We start from the raw sequence: 17,601 nt of genomic DNA on the forward strand, positions 1-17,601 counted from the left end.
GTCAGAAGAGGAATACATGTTATCCACTAGCCTGTGTGCCATTAACATCTTCTTGGATATTCTTTTGGCCTATTTCTCTTAGACATAGGACATGCTAAAAGTCAACATATAACTAGGTAGCACTCACTCACTAGTTAAGTTAGACTAATCCTTGAATTATTCCTGAGGATCTTTTGTCCATGTGTGCCTTTTTTTTTCACTTTAAGAAAGATAACTAATACTGGATTAATATAATTTTGATCCTGAACTGTCCTCTGAATTAGTACAAAGTCATGTTCAAACATTGAATTTGATTTATAGTGAAGAAAGTATGTGAAGAATTTAAAGTGCTTTTGGGCACAACCTTATGGAAGAAATTTCAAAGGAAATAGCCACAAAACTAATATAAGGTGTATAGAATATGAAACGAGTTTAGAGAACCAAGAATATACATAAAGATATCAGTTTGCATTATCTCTATAATACTGCCTACTAATAAGAATACAACACTTTCAACCAAACCTATTTGCATTTTCTTATTCTGTTGGTTAAACTGAGCATGTGGAGAATCCCAGTTTCCTTCCTGAGAGAACCATGCCTGAAAGTGACAATTAGCAGTACCCATTAAGAAGATCAAAGGTTAGCTGTAACTAGGATGTAAAGCACAGAAGCGGTGGCTTCTGTCTATAAAGATTATTCATATTGTTTAATGTAAGATTATTCATTTGCTTTCAGGAGTTCCTGCTTAGCTGTATGTATAATTTTTGCAAATAGCTTCCCAAAGCCCTCTATACCTCATTCTAATAGAAGGATATTGAAGTCAGAGGGCAAATATACATTAGTTTTGGGTTGAAAAATTTCACCTTTTTGTAGCTGTGTTGTTTTTGTAGCTGTAGCTGTATTGAAATATATGGCAAACTTTTAAAATTCTAAGATCATTAAAAATCATTGTTTTCTGTATGTTTTAATGTTTTCTTGGCTATGTGCAGTTCTAAAAATCAGAGAGTACTTTTGTACCATTTTCTACATTTTGTAAGTTTGATAGCATAAAATCAATAGGCCAAAATTATACTTAAAAAAATTGTTTTCCCAGAAAAGGACACCAATTAAAAGCACACAGCTCAGTAGATTATCGCAGAGTGAACACCTCTATTTCTTCTTCACCCCGGTCAATAAATGGAATGCTAGCAGTATGTGTGCAGCTCCTCCCATGTCCCCCATCTAATCACCATCCCCATGCTGACCTCAGACATCCTAGATTAGTGGTGCTTGCTTTTGAACTTTACATAAATAGAATGATACAGCCTATCTTCTTTTATCTTGCATCTTTCACTGACATTCGTTTGTGAGATTTATTCCTGTTTTAATGAGCATTTTACTTCATTCATTTTATTGCTATATAGTATTCCATTTAATATATCTGAATTTTTCCATTCTCTTGTGAATAGACATATGGGTTGTTTCTAGGTTTTTGGCTTCAAAAAGAGTCCTGTCTTCACTATTATTATACATGTCTTTAATGTACCTACATATGCATTATTATTATTATTATTATTATTATTCTTTGATATGGAGTCTTGCTCAGTGGCCCAGGCTGCAGTGCAATAGCGCAATTTCGGCTCACTGCAAGCTCCGCCTTCCGGGTTCAGCCATTCTCCTGCCTCAGCCTCCTGAGTAGCTGGGACTACAGGTGCCCGCCACCACGCCCGGCTAATTTTTTTGTTATTTTTAGTAGAGACGGGGTTTCACCATGTTAGGCAGGATGGTCTCGATCTCTTGCCCTCATGATCCACCCGCCTGGGCCTCCCAAAGTGCTGGGATTACAGGCGTGAGCCACCGTGTCCAACCCTACATATGCATTATTGATGAATATCTACACAGTAGTAAAATTGTTGGACAAAATGTTCTCTTAATAGGTTTATCTCAACCAGTAAGTCACTTCAACATAAATGTACAAGTTAGAAGCTTGGAGAGTTTTAAATTTGTATTTTGAAATAATTTCAAATTTATACTAACGTTGCAGAAATATTGCAGAGGATTCCTGTTTAACCATTTATCCAGGTTAATCAAGTTTTTATATTTTGCTACATTTGTTTTATAATTTTTGGTCCATTTACATATATATACATACATATATATGCACATCTATATTTCCTCATTCTAAGCCGTTTGTGAATAAGTTGCATGCATCGTGTTCCTTTATTCTTAGTACTTTAGGGTGTATTTCCTAAGAAAAAGGGTATTCAATTCTAGAGCATGGTTTCTGAAACCTTGTGGTTCCTGAACTCTACATTCTCATTATCACTTGGTTTAGAGAGACTATCATGTACACATAATTACCATGATATCTGAAACTATTCAGAATAGTGAGGGGAGAAGGTTGTAGTATGATCAGTTATAATTTTCTTGTCACTTGAGTACTTAATATCTTATTAGTTGCATAAAATGGATCTCTAAATATGCATTGTCAAGTAGAGAATATGGTAGGGTAGGAGATAGGCTAACAATACTATTACTTTTTTTTTTTTTTTTTTTTTTTTTTTTTTTGAGACAGAGTCTCGCTCTGTCGCCAGGCTGGAGTGCAGTGGCGCGATCTTGGCTCACTGCAAGCTCCGCCTCCCGGGTTTACGCCATTCTCCTGCCTTAGCCTCCGGAGTAGCTGGGACTACAGGCGCCCGCCACCATGCCTGGCTACTTTTTTTTTTTTTTTAATTTTTAGTAGAGACGGGGTTTCACCATGTTAACCGGCATGGTCTCGATCTGACCTCGTGATCCGCCCACCTCGGCCTCCCAAAGTGCTGGGATTACAGGCGTGAGCCACCGCTCCCGGCCTACTATTACTTTTTTAAAAGCACGTTAATTTGAAATTTTAAATTCAGATTAGGCATCCTTTTCCAGGACCACGATCCTGAATTATTGAAAACATGTTAGGTTACTGTTTTTAAGCAGGCTGAGAAAAAGGAGCCAAGATCTTTTTAATAGTTGGTTAGTAGATTTACTTGCACATAACTGAAATAATAGAGGAGAGGGAATGTGTGTATTTTTTGTTTTACCTCACTTTGAATTAATTTTTCAAAATTTAATGTTATTTCATTGTTTAGTAAACTTTAATTTATATGATATGGTATATTTTTATAACATGTTTATTAAATATTATCACAGGCATATTTGTTAGTTTTTACAATTGCTTCTCAGGTTTTAAGGCTGTGCTTAAATATTTATTAATGTTGAAATTTATTGCTCAGAAGTAAATGACAGTCAAAAGAAAGTAAATGATAGATATTACTTCTATTTATAAACCTTTTCAATGAGAAAATAAAATCTTTGATGATGAAGTACTTTGTGGTATAGTTTTTGTTCTTTGTTTCTCTTGTATTCAGTGAAAAAAATAGTATAATTATTCATTGTAGTTCATTATTGAAGTAACCTTACCATGACTTATTGATGACTTATGGGAATGTCTTTTATTCTGAATCCTGATTTAGACATATTTCTCTTTGTGTGTGCTAATTCCATTCCTTGTTTTCCTGTTGTGCCAGACAAGACACTGCTTCAGAATCAAGGTGATTAGAGGTCTAAATATTTTTATTAAAAAAAATTCACAGATTCTTCCAACTGCACATCATCATTAGTTTCAAAAGCAGTTTTGTTTGTCTCCTGAATGCATGCCATCTTTCTGAGTGCTCTGAGGTCTACACAGTAGGGAAAATGTGACCCTTGCTGTAATCAGACCGTGAATTACCATGTAAAATGTTGATTGCAAACAGAAATCCTGTTTCTACTCTATTCCATGCTGAAATTTCTTTAGAGCTGTGCTGTGGCCTTCAACCAAAGCCTAATTTTAATTTTAAATTAATAGAAGTGAATTTGCTAGTTAGGGTGTACATATATGCCTAAGTGGAGTTTATTCCAAATGCCAAGAAGATGCAGAAATGAGCATCCTAAAGGAAGCATACTCACAAAATTGAATCTGCCTTTCAACTGAAGAAGACTGTTCATTTATTTCTGTTCACCTAAATTCCTGTCACCTTGGTCGCTTTGAGACACTGCTAAAGCCGTTCAGATCTCCCATTTGTCTGGACACAGGAAACACCTAGTTCCTTATTATGGAAGTGTGACCGCATCTGTGTTGACATCTCTTGACTCACAGGCTTTTTCTGTGGTAAACATCCAGAATCACTGTTAACAACCACTACAAATAACTGTCCTCTGCTTTATTCCCGTCTCTATATGTTACTCTTATCATGAGCCCGGTGAAAAAGATACATGCCCATCTTCCTATTTGGGGCCACTGTTTAGATTTCTTTGTAGCTAGAGTAAAAATGTTAAGTATTGCGCTAGAATGAGATGTTCAAGGAGAAAAAACCCTCAGAAAATTATTTTGGCAACAATGATTAGATTAAAAAGTGACTTCTTTGAGACTTGTAATTGGCAAATCTCAGTCATGGTTAGGTGTAAGACCATTTAAATAATACTTCTTACCTATTCTTAAAAGCCTAATGGAAATGTTAGTTCTGCCTTGTGTCATTTTAGGTTTTGCTACAGGTATGGAATTAAGTCCGTTTATTACTTGAGAGATAATCTAGCCTACGATTTCCTTATTTTACATGTGGTTAGCTTGAACTCCAAAGAGCTTTTATATTTTGTGTGATTTTTTTTCAGCTTGGGTCATAAGGATATAAATAAACATATGAGATACCCAGATATGTTTTAAATTCCAATATACTGAACTTATTTTCTTAAAATCTGCAGTGTGTCGAGTTTAGGAAATAAAACTCTTTTTTTTTTCTCCTCCTTTTAGCTACACGTTGTTCCACTGACTATCTCTTTTGACTCATAGGTCAAATACTATGTATTGATTTCCACTAGAATAGTTTAATCTCAATTTTATTTAATTAGTAAATATTTTCCATAGGATAACAGATGTGTATGCAGTTGAAAGCCAGAACCTATATAAACTGTTAGTGCACCTGATACAATTATGAGTTAAATTGTACTGTGGATCCTGTAGAAAAAGTATGCTTTCATTTCTATGGTGTTTTACGTAGCATTTCTTAAGGCTTACAAAGAGGAAGGTTTTTTTTTTTTTTTTTTTTTTTTTTGAGACGGAGTCTCGCTCTGCCGCCCAGGCTGGAGTGCAGTGGCCGGATCTCAGCTCACTGCAAGCTCCGCCTCCCGGGTTCACGCCATTCTCCTGCCTCAGCCTCCCGAGTAGTTGGGACTACAGGCGCCTGCCACCGCGCCCGGCTAGTTTTTTGTATTTTTTTTAGTAGAGACGGGGTTTCACCGTGTTACCCAGGATGGTCTCGATCTCCTGGCCTCATGATCCGCCCGTCTCGGCCTCCCAAAGTGCTGGGATTACAGGCTTGAGCCACCGCGCCCGGCCAAAGAGGAAGGTTTTTCAGCTTTCGGTTGAATAGTTGCTATCACACTAATCAAGTTTTGATATCTATCTTATGTTGTAATTCATGGTGATTTAGTTATAGATTTAGCCAGTGTTTAGTCATTTATTTGGACTTTAGAGATAGAGTCTTGCTGTGTCATTCAGACTGAAGTGCAGATACTGGGAGTTTCAGCTGGGTGCCAGAGAGTTGGGGGATAGGAGGCAGGTTGCTGCTCAGCAGAATACCACCTTTGTGAGACTGGTCCTGACAGAAGAGTTTACCTTTGTGCAAAGTGTATGTACGTTGCCCTGGCAGGAAGTAAAATACGACTACATCCTTCTTAAAGTTGAGTCTCTGTGAGTGGTCATTAGAGCACCTCCATTCTGCACAATAGTCAATGAATTCTTTTAAAGCAGGCAAGTAGGCGTTACAATTCTGTGTTAAAATAAGAAGTATGATGTTAATTTAAGAGTTGATCTGGTGAAGGCTATAACTGCTTGTTCAAGGATATGTTAAAAGGCTATCTTGAAGCTTTGACAAATTCATATTATAGCATTTGATGGATGCTATATACAAAGGACTTAGAAATAGCCTTCCTACCCTATATTGGGGAATATATGTAATATGGGATATTTTCTCTCCATATAAAGGCTTAATTTGTGTTCACAAATTGTGGTTCTTAATTAATTGGTGAGTGGTAAGAGGGAGTATATATACAATATACCAGTCAAAAATGGGTGGGAGTTCTCCAAGTTATATTTCCTTCCTAGATACTCATTTTTAACTTTGTGAATTTCTGATAGAGGTAATGCTGGCACAGAATACTTTTCCTGAATTTGTGTCTTGGGAAGCAGTTTCATAATACACATGTTTAGATTCCAAAATACAAAAGAAGAAGGAAAAAGATTCTATGGAAACATAAGGGAATGGTTATAATTTGCTTCATGATTTTAAACATGTAAAGATGATTAAAATACCAGTGTCTGTATATTCAACTGTATTAAGGTGTTTTTTTATTTGGTCCTTCTATTTACAGTTAAAAGTATATACATTTTGGAATGTAATTATTTCAAAGCAAAGAAAAGGAAGTGGAAGTGAGACATTTACATAAGCGAGCACCTGATAGTACTCTGAAGTTATTTCTCTGTTGGTATAAAATTAATCCATTAAAAAATGGACAGAGAAGTACGCAACACAGAGGCTTAGTGCTAATTGGAGACTTAATTTTTCACCAGAAATGCAGAGGATCCTGGGGATCCCAACAGCTTTGTTTTTGTGGTCCTATAGAGCTTTGTTCAGAACTAATGCAGAGTATTTACGCTGGCAGGATAAGCTGCAGTGCCTAATGTCTGGATTCTGGACCACCTAGGTTTGCATCCCGGCTCCTTCACTTTATTTTCTGTGTGACTGTGGGCAAGTTACTTAGCCTCTTTCTACTTTAGTATTGTCACTAAAAATGGAAGTAGTAATGACACCTACCTTGTAAGGTTGCTGTAAGGATGAAATTATTTCCTATCTGTAAAATGTTTAGAATAATCGATACCTGGCATGAAGTGTATGCTGAGAGTCTTAGCTTTATTATTATTACAGTAAACACCGCATGTTGTTTTGTTTTTATTTTTACTCGAAAAGTAGACATTATGCTTTCTTATCTAAGTTTAGTTAAAGGAAAAGTCAATGTGATAACTAATATTGTAATAAAAAACAAACAAACCAAAAGAAATAAACTCCCCCCACCCCCATCCCAGTGTAGTTTCCAAGTTGGGTTATAGGAATTTTGATGCAGTGTTTCATTTGGTTTTGATTCTTGCAATTGCCACCTTAAGAATGTCAGATTGCTGACTAAATGTAAATCAAACAGGAAACTGTTATAAGTTGCATAATTGCACTGACTGCTTAAATGTTTATTGGGAACTTGACTTCTGAATACAGATCTTCTCTTATTAAAAGCAGAGCTGCTTTTGCCATATCTCAGCAACCAACTGCATTTTCAAGATGTCGATTTTTAGTACAAGATAAAGGGTCAATGGTTTGTTCTGTAAGTTCTTCTTTTCAGTATATTATTATCTTTTATTTTTACTGCTAATTTTTTGGCTTATTACTAGTCATTAAATTCCAGACACGGGAGAAAAATATGTCATTGGGCAGTTTATTCATATTATAGGATTTAAAATTTTAGGTTTATGAAATTTCTGAATATGTATCAGTGGGCTAATGTGAATACTGTATGTACCTCTTTTATAACATGCTGCCCCCCCCAAACTTTGTATTTTATAGGCAATCATGAAACTGATATGGGTACAGCTCAGTTTTATTTTTAGTACCTTCTAAACACTTGATATGTCATTAGCAGTGAATTGGAAGGTGATTCTTACAAGCTGTATTAATTCCAGCATTAAAATATAAACATTTCAGAATCCTTGGATTTGGTCAACTCTGGTTTGTTAGAGCACTAAAAAAGTCAAGATAAATTAATATTTGTTGATCTTTTGCCCTGTTGGAGCATTGAAATAGTGCTTTTAAATAAGTATTTCATTTAGCTTTCAAAGCTTAAATTATAAATTAGATGCCTTTATATAGGAAAGGAATAACACTTACTAGAAAAAATATGCTTTTTGTTGTTTATTAACAGCATTGCCATGGTCAATACCTACCAGTGCCATCAACAGTTCAGAACACACTTTAGAAAAACAAAGCTATTAGGACTTGACTCCCAATAAATGGTTTTAAGAAGGTAGATCTTTTATTTATTCCTGACATGTTAGCCTAGCCAATATTTTTGTCTGTTTCACTTAACCTTCAGAGTTAATATGTTATTTAGTTTTATAAAATATTAATTTATTCAGGAGATATTTTTGAGTGCTTATTATTTGCCCATTACTACACTAGAAGCTAGAAATATACCTATGAACTGGGCATTTAGCAAATAACTACCAGCAAGATCGTGTTACAAAAATGAAGATAATGAGTACTTCAACAGTATTTATTGGGTTGTCACTATTATATATAGAACATTTGAATCATATTTTTAAAAGGGAAATACTTGCATTAATGTTTTCCAAAGTGCAAGTAAAAGAAAAAAATATACATATATATTCAATATTTCAGGAATTTTTTTTTTTGGTATTGTTTTGTTTTGTTTTGTGAGACAGAGTCTTGCCCTGTTGCTCAGGCAGGAGTGCATTGACGTGATCTCGGCTCACTGCAACCTCTGCCTCCTGGGTTCAAGCAGTTCTCCCACCTCAGTCTCCTGAGTATAGCTGGGATTACAGGCGTGCACCACCACACCTGGCTAATTTTTGTATTTTCAGTAGAGACAGGATTTTGCCATGTAATGCCAGGCTGGTCTTGAACTCCTGACCTCGAGTGATCCACCTGCGTCGGCCTCCCAAAGTGCTGGAATTATAGGTGTGAGCTTCTGTGCCCAGCCTCAGGGAGTTTTTAAAAATTTTTTTTAGTTATAATTTTATTTTAAGATGGAGTCTTGCTCTGTTGCCTAGGCTGAAGTGTAGTGGTGCATTCTCGGCTCACTGCAACCTCTGCCTCCGGGGTTCAAGAGAACCTCGTGCCTCCCAAGTAGCTGGGATTACAGGCGCCCGCCACCATGCCCAGCTAAGTTTTTTTTTTTTTTTTTTTTTTTTTTTGTATTTTTGGTGGAGACAGGTTTTCACCATGTTGGCCATGCTGCTCTTGAACTCCTGACCTCAGGTGATCTGCCCACCTCGGCCTCCCAAAGTGCTGAGTTTACAGATGGTGAGCCACAGCTCCTGGCCACTGCCTCAGGAATTTTGAACAATGGACACGTATTAGGGTTATAATGTTATCCAGGATATATAATAACCAGAGTTTGACTATATTGAGATATATGTATCAAGTACTGTACTTTCTAACATATCACATCATAATACTTACTGTCTGCACAGCAGCTCAGAAGTCTTTTTTTAACTTTAATTTAGTCAGTCCAGAAGTAATGTTTCCATAACACAGATCCAGACTAGAACTAACTGAATTGACTGAGTAAATAAAGATACGATAGGCAGTTGCTGAATTGCTCTTCTCACTATTAATTGCCTCAACACTATGGAGTTCCTTTGAGTATCTGAGGGTGGCTGTTCTGGCTGAGCTTTGTTTCTGACCTCAGCACTGACCTTTTTGATTCCATCAGAAGTCTTATACCTTCATTTGTTGGTATCATCACCTGTAAATATTGGTATCCTCATCGTTCTCTCAGGCAAACTCAGACTGTGAAACTTAAAAATGTAAGATATCCCTGCCACTAACAGCACCAATTATTGTGAGGTCTTCCAGCAGCAAACATAGTTGATCTCAAAAATAATTTTGAGTCATACTGACCTTTTTTTGCAGATAGGCCATCATAACTCAAAGTGGTATTTTCTAGGAAATGAAATGTTTACAGTTGAGGAGCATTTTCCTATGCACTAATATAGAATGATGTGACACTCCTCCCTGCCCCCCCCAAAAAAAAATTGAGGGAGGTGATTCTAGAGTCAATTAATTTCAATAAGTTGGGGAATTTCTATACACTGTTTCCCTGTTGGAGAGGTACAATGCATGCCAGTGTATTAACAGTCTCTAACAAGTACTGCTATAAAGAAATCTGTTAACATTTTTTAACAGGCTGGGTGTGGTGCCTCATGTCTGTAATCCCAACACTTTTGGAGCTGAGACAGGAGAATTGCTTGAGCGCAGGAGTTGGAGACCAGACTGGGCAACACAGTGGGACCCTGTCTCTATGACGATTTTTTAAAACAAATAGCCAGGTGTGGTGGTGTGCACCTGTAGTCCCAGCTACTCGGGAGGCTGAGGCAGGAGGATCTCTGGAGCCCAGGAGGTGGAGGCTGCAATGAGCTGTGGTTGTGCCACTGCATTCCAGCCTGGGTGAAAAAATGAGACCTTATCTCACAAAATAAATAAGTCAATAAAAATTTAAAAAGATCTATTTTTTAACTTAGGCGTCCAATCTTATTTGACCCCAGTTGTTTCTTAGTATATCACCTAACAATAATCCCAAGGTTGACTGTTCTGCCTATATTCAGGTTATCTTCTGCCATGATCCAACTATTGGTGGCTGACAATTCAGAGACAGATCTTAACAGTCATAGGCAATTAGAAACAGTCTTTATTGACATGTTCTATAAGAGCTCTAACAAAAGCACTTTGTGAGCCTTTTACGGAATATTTACCTTGTTTTGAATAAGCTATTCATGTTATTTCCTTAGCAAAGCATGAGTTAATGACTTAAGCAACCTGTATTCCTCCTTATAAGTGCTTCTGTTCCTCAAATTAGAACTAGGACTGGTTGGCTGCTAAGGAATGAGTAGAAACAGGGGAGCTTCTCTTGACTGGGCTGTGGCCTAGATTGCTGTTTCCCCAGGATGTGGTGGCCTGGGTGACTAGTGTGCCTGGTGACGCATTGCTCCATGTTGCCTGTGGCTTGTGCTTGCCCGTGACGGAACTTGTGAATGGCTTGTGCTACCAGTTGGTTGTGAAGTGCCATGATGTGCAGCTCTCCTTACAAGTGATACGTTTATTTGCTTTCCACAGTGATGGAGAAGGGAGGAAAAGGACCTCGTCTACCTGCAGCAATGAGTCCCTAAGTGTGGGAGGAACCTCTGTCACTCCTCGCCGGATCTCCTGGCGGCAGCGCATTTTCCTCAGGGTTGCTTCTCCCATGAACAAATCACCCTCAGCAATGCAGCAGCAAGGTCTGTGTGGTGCTCCGCAAGGAATTCATCCCTATGAGTGTCAGAAATTAGCTAATGGAATACAAATGCTGTGTATAAAGAGATTTAAGTGATGACCGTGTAGAAATTACTTTCTGTATGTGACACAGTGGTTTGTCTTTCAGGTACCATTAGAAAACATTAGACAGTCAATACCTGATTGTTGAATGAATGAATGAGTGAGAGAGTTTCCAAAAACCTGTACTTGGGCCTACTCCACAAGGTAGAGGGAACTATGATAGTGCTAGGAAAGAAGTCATGTGTCCTTTTTCTTTCTTTTCTTTTCTTTTTTTTTTTTGCCCCAGAGATCAGGCCTTGCTCTGTTGCCCAGGCTGGGGTTGCAGCAATGTAATCATAGCTCACTGTAGCCTTGAACTCCTGGGCCCAAGCAATCATCTTGCCTCAGCTTCCAAAGATCTTTTTATTAGAAAAGCAACATAGCCTTTTATAAGAGCCACACATAAAACAAACTGATGTAGAAATATTGAGCAATAAAGGAATGTATACAGTACACTAGGCAAATACTAAGCAAAAGAGAGCACAGGCAGCTCTTTTTGATTAATTGACTTATTAAATTAAAGCCAAAGCATCCAAAGAGGCAAAGCACATGTAACAGTAAACAAAAGGATAGAACAATCACGAGAACATACATAATGATGTAATTTTGAGAGCTAGAAAATAACACCTAAAAGAATTCTGGAGTGAAATCACTAAATTAATAGCTCCCATGGGAGATTTTAACATATTCATCTTTAGAAATTAAACATAAATAGTATTTGAGTAACACAAATAAATAAGCTTGACCTAATATTTATACAGAACTTTGCCTCCTATAGAGAAAACTCACTAATTTTTAGCACACTTGGAACATTCATAAAATGTAATTATGTACCTGTCCACAAAGATTTTTAAGTAAATCATTTTGAAATTCAGATAACCATGATCGTTTATACAAATATTATCTGACCACAATGCCAAAAAAAGAAAGAAATCAAGGATTAGAAGACAAGTAGAATGACACGTGTTTGGGAATAGAAAACTACTCTTGGAAGCTAGTAGGAAGAAAATTCGATGATTAGAGTCTTACCTATTGAAATGGATCTAGGGAGCCGTTAAAAGCCATGAATATGTTTACATAAAATCAAGAAGGCCAAAAATCAGTTATACTAAGTGTTCAACTCAAAAAGCTAGTTTGAGCCAGGTATTAAAATTTTAAAACAACAACAGGAAAACATATGGAAGTAAATAATAAGAGTAAAGGCAGAGGTCAATGAATAAAAACAAAAATAGAAGGAAACAACTGGTATTAATAAAGACGAAGTTAACTCTGCCTGAGATGGTCAGAAAAAGCTTCACAGAACAATGAGATATTTATTTAAACTCATTGCTGGAAGAACCGTGCTTTAGAGAGAAGGAATGACGAAGCTCTGGAGTCATTTGAGTGAACTTTTCAGATCAGAGGATCATGAGAAATTCAGCATGATGGATGCAAAGAATGGGAGATTGATATATGATACTAGAAATCTGAGTGGAGACCAGAATCTGAAGGGACTTAAGTGTTAGTCCCAATTTGTTCTTGGGATATAAGCAACCATTGAAATGTTTTAAGAGATGTGATTATGGTTGTTAATAGGAAAATCATTGGCAGTAGGAAGGGAGAGAATGAGTCACCTGTTAAGGTAGTGTTGCACATGGAATACTGCACAGCCATGAAAAAGAATGAAATCATGTCCTTTGGAGCAACATGGATGTAGCTGGAGGCCATTATCCTAAGAATTAACACAGGAGTAGAAAACCAAATACTGCATGTTCTCACTTATAAGTGGGAGTGAAACATTGAGTACACATAGAAACAAAGAAGGGAACATTAGACACTGGGACCCCCTTGAGGGTGGAGGGTGGGAGGATGAGGATTGAAAACTACCTCTCAGGTACTGTGCTCACTACCTGAGTGGTGAAGTCATTTGTACATCGTACCCCAGAGTCACATAATTTACCCATGTAGCAAACCTGCACATGGACCCCTTGAACCTAAAATAAAAGTTGAAAAAGAAAAAGGTGTTGCAGGAGGAGTGAGCAGACGGAGTACTGTGCTCAGCCAGGAGAGACCCAGCATTGCTCACTGGCTCTGCTTCTGATGGATTCTGATGATCGATGTAGACCTTTGGAGATCACTGATCCCTAGCCACTTAATTTTCTTGTTCCTCACAGCCAGAGAATATACATAAGTAAATTGCAGAAGTGTTGGACTCAGGAGAGGCCAGCCAGTTTTGGGGCACTTATCTTACAGAGCTCTCTGGGTAGAAAGAAGAAGTGGTGAAATGACCTATGCTTTTGTTTCATCATGACAGGGAAATCTAGAAGGGGAATTCAGTCTAGTGAATTCGCTTAAATATTAGCTCCAGAAACTAAGTTACGGGGAAAGCGGCTTTGTGACATTTTTAAGTGTAGAAGATCAGATGAGAATGTGAATTCTACAGAAACTTGTGTAGTCTGGGTTACTGCTAAGGAATGCCTCTCACTGTGTTCTTCTTGGCAGATGGATTGGACAGGAACGAGCTGCTGCCACTGTCCCCCCTCTCTCCAACCATGGAGGAGGAACCGCTGGTTATATTCCTGTCTGGGGAGGATGACCCAGAAAAGATTGAAGAAAGAAAGAAATCAAAAGAACTGAGGAGCTTGTGGAGAAAAGCTATACACCAACAAATCTTGTTGCTTCGAATGGAAAAAGAAAACCAGAAACTTGAAGGTTAGCCATTCTAACAGACTAAATGCTATGATGATATGATTGAAGGGTGTAGGTTAAACCTACCTTTCTCTCCCCATACATGCCATCTGCACTCAGTTTTGGACTGTATGCACACTTTAAGAAGAATATCTGCTGATTATAATTGTTGATTTCCATTTTGTGAGGTGGTTGTAACATGGGAAAGGTCAGCTTAAGATATTTCTGGTTTTGTTTTAAATGGGTTTGTATTTTAAATAGATTTAAGACATAAAAAACCCTTAGAATATATTTAGGTAAAATAGAATGTAGATAATATGGAATCAATGTATTTGATGTGTCTGAAAGTTTATTATCTTAGTGTCACTTCTAAAAAATCCTTAAATATGAGAAAGCAAATTTTTTCTTTGAATGTGATTTTCAAGTTTCAGGTTAATTACATTCATAATGGGAGAAATATGCCTACTTCAAATAAATTCTGCTTACATTGTATTCAATTTAACTATTTAATTATAATTATCTGTTATCAAGCCAAATCTGTTCCTATTTTTTGTTAATGCTTTGTAAATTTTCTATTTAGCAAAATTATATTCAAGTTATTATATTTATAATCAAATAATTTATAATAGATTTTGTACTGTTTGTGGTGGTTTATTGCTAAGTTTATGATTACCAAATGCTTTGGAATGTGTTTTTCAGCCTTTGAAAGAATGATGTAATTTACTCCAGTACTGATAGAACCGCATATAAGGAGATGCCAAGAAATCCAAAAAATGTATACCTTTCATTCTTTTGGGAAAATCACTTAACCTGAAGGGGCCTCATTTTTACACTTGTAAAATGAAACATTTAACCTAAGTGGTCCGTTTGACCTTTAAGATTATTGGCACAAGTATAATTTAGGTATTTCTCTCACTTGCTTTTATTTTGTTGTCTTTCCTAAAGCTTTTTTAGTGCAGGTATTCCACATTGCTGAGTTTATCATTTACCTTAAAATTCCTGTTAGTACACCTATGATTCAATTCAATTTTTTATTTTAACAATATGTAGTTTGCAAGAGCACATTTTTAAAAATTGCTGTTGGCGGAATGAAAAGTACATAGGATTTTAAATATCCTTTGGAAATATATCCTCTTTTCTTTAAAATTAAAAACGCTATTGTCATTAGCATAATTTTAAAAGTTCAATGCGATAAATGGTCTGCCCACTTGAGGTTTCACAGGTTTCAAAAGAAATTGAACTCTTAATTGTAAGCAAGTGGTTATATCTTGAACTAACTCAGAAAAATAGGTTGAAAAAAAGAAGATGGTCATCATTCCTTCAAAAAATTTAATGCGTGAAACTATATTTCACTTGGGAGTATGTACAAATAAAATCTGATATTAAATATCAAAGGATAGTTTCAGAATCATAGACTATTTGAAATAGAAATAGTCTTAGAGATTACTTAGCTAGATTCTTCATTCTACAGCAGAAGTAGTGACTGGCTCGGGGAAGGTAGGGAATTAACCTAAGGTCAAATAGTGACATGTTGGCAGAGCAAGTACCAAAACTCAGGTTTATTCATCGTGGTTCTCGGGCTTTCCCCAGCACCCCACAGTATTTCTCAGCTATGTAAATATAAGGAAATGGAATGTTTTACATAAATGGCTGCATGTGTATTCTGAGGTCAGTTATATTCTCTGATTTTACAGGGTAAGAAAGGAGGTGACATTTAGAATACATTCTCAGAAACCTTTATCGGTTCTCTGTTTCTCAGCCTACATAACAGAGATAAAAAATAGTTTAAACTATGAAAATTCTAACCAATGGATAATTATTTCTTGATAGTTCTTTAGTCTTTTCTAAACAGTTAAGGGTAGATACTAACTGTCCCTATTCACCATTTTATCCTCAGGGTGTGCTGCTGGTACATGAGCAGATTCTTATGATTATTTTAAATGAAAAATAATCTAGAGAAGATTAGAGAAAAACCCTAAGGAAGTAAGTTTTGTCCATCGTGAGGAAAATAATTAGTAAAGTTATATATAGGAGTATATTTGTTTTTAGCCCTAATAAACCCACACCTTTAAAAAAATTATTTGGTTATCAGAAAAATATAAGGCAAATAGCCAAACAGCCAAGCTAAACCATGTGAGAAAGCCGTCTATGGTATCCGGAAGGAATAGTTTTGTACTGCGACTTATCTTTAGGTTATGTCTGGACTTTTAAGTAAGAATTTTTACTGCCTTGCTTGAATAACAGTTTGTTATAAGATATTTTAAGTCTTTTGAAATGGTTTCAAACACACTAAGTAAAGAGTAACTTTCATTCTGCTGTTGTTTTTGTGCTGTCGAGGACTTGGGATGCATGACAAAGATTTGTGTTGCAGGAGGTAAGGTGGCCAAGCGCTGTGAGCATGCGTGAATACAGATTGCTCTGAGACGTTCCTGTCCACCGTGATCCTAATGAAGAGAAGAAGTATACTCTTGTGTCCGCTCTTCCTTCTCTTTTCAAATCAATTTTTCACGATAAAGACCAAATCAAGATATTTTATAGACATTTATTTTAATGAGCTCTAGGCATGTATGTTCGACCATCAAATTAGAGAGAATTATTTATTATTTAAAAAATAGAATTAGTGTTAACTTCAGTGAAAGGAATTTTCCTTTTTAAGTTCATTACAAATGAACACAGGAGGACTGGGCACAGTGGCTCACACCTGTTATCCCAGTTCTTTGGGAGGCTGAGGTAGGAGGATTGCTTGAGGCCAGGAGTTTAAGACCAGCCTGGGTGACATAGCGAGACCCCATCTTTACAAAAAAGTTTGTCAAATTAGCCAAGTGTAGTGGCGCATGCCTGTAGTCCCAGCTACCCAGGAGGCTGAGATGGGAGCTCAGGAGGTTGAGGCTACAGTGAACTATGATTGCACCACGGCATTCCAGCTTGGGGTACCGAGGGAGACCCTGTCTCTAAAAAGCAAAAGCGAAAACAAACAAAAGAGAAAATAAAGAACACAGGAACACATAAGCTAGTTTTATTAGTTATTAAGGGCAGTGTGGATAACTCTGGAAACAGTTATAAAAATGTATCATGTTATCATGGTGATATATTTTTCAAATCAAGATTACATGAGTCTTTGCTCATGTATGGCACATATAAAATATTAACACTTCAGTGGTGTTTAAGATGATGTGAGCTATCATTTCTTAGGCTATCCATCACATTTGTCAACAAAATGGAAAATTATAGAATGATCAACATGGTTTACTTTTTATGCTTAGCAGAGTTACCATATGTAAGATACAGAGTAAAACCTCCTTGGGAAGTTATTCCTCATTTTTTTCTCACATGAAATGATTCAAAGCTTGAGAGTCTTTCATGTATCCTCAATTTGTTTTAAATTTTCTTTTTAAGATATACTCCCAGTTAATTCCTGAAAGTCATTTGGTATGGTTTTACAAATACAATCAAATGTTTAAAATTTTACATTTTAAAAACACATTGGTCTTATGTAAATTCTTTTTTCCTTAGCAAGCAGAGATGAACTCCAGTCCAGAAAAGTTAAATTAGACTATGAAGAAGTTGGTGCATGTCAGAAAGAGGTCTTAATAATTTGGGATAAGAAGTTGTTAAACTGCAGAGCTAAAATCAGATGTGATATGGAAGATATTCATACTCTTCTTAAAGAAGGTATTTGGGATAATCTCAATACTTTTTGTTTTTTTAAAGAAAAACCTGCGGGATTTTTTTTTGTTTGTTTGATTTGTGGAGCTCAGATGTAATTTTG

At 36.5% G+C, this 17,601-nt stretch overlaps 1 protein-coding gene across 9 annotated transcripts in view; it reads left to right on the forward strand.

Moving 5' to 3' along the window:
- Nucleotides 1-17,601, forward strand: part of LOC105481744 (TBC1 domain family member 4) — a 207,971-nt gene that overhangs the window by 168,518 nt on the left and 21,852 nt on the right. For 5 of the 9 annotated variants that reach the window (XR_011614721.1, XM_011741474.3, XM_071081212.1 and 2 more), the window contains 4 exons: nt 3,519-3,542; nt 10,929-11,089; nt 13,647-13,856; nt 17,346-17,504. Coding sequence is in view for 8 of the 9 variants with exons in the window: in XM_011741474.3 (XP_011739776.2) it covers nt 3,519-3,542; nt 10,929-11,089; nt 13,647-13,856; nt 17,346-17,504 (554 nt within the window). In the remaining variant the exon portion in view is untranslated. Of the gene's footprint in view, nt 1-3,518; nt 3,543-6,525; nt 7,402-10,928; nt 11,090-13,646; nt 13,857-14,417; nt 16,207-17,345; nt 17,505-17,601 lie in introns of those variants that run through there. The other 4 variants (XM_011741475.3, XM_011741477.2, XM_011741480.3 and 1 more) reach the window with 3 other exon arrangements.

Source organism: Macaca nemestrina, chromosome 16 (genome assembly GCF_043159975.1).
Source record: "Macaca nemestrina isolate mMacNem1 chromosome 16, mMacNem.hap1, whole genome shotgun sequence".
Classification (NCBI taxonomy): Eukaryota; Metazoa; Chordata; class Mammalia; order Primates; family Cercopithecidae; genus Macaca; species Macaca nemestrina.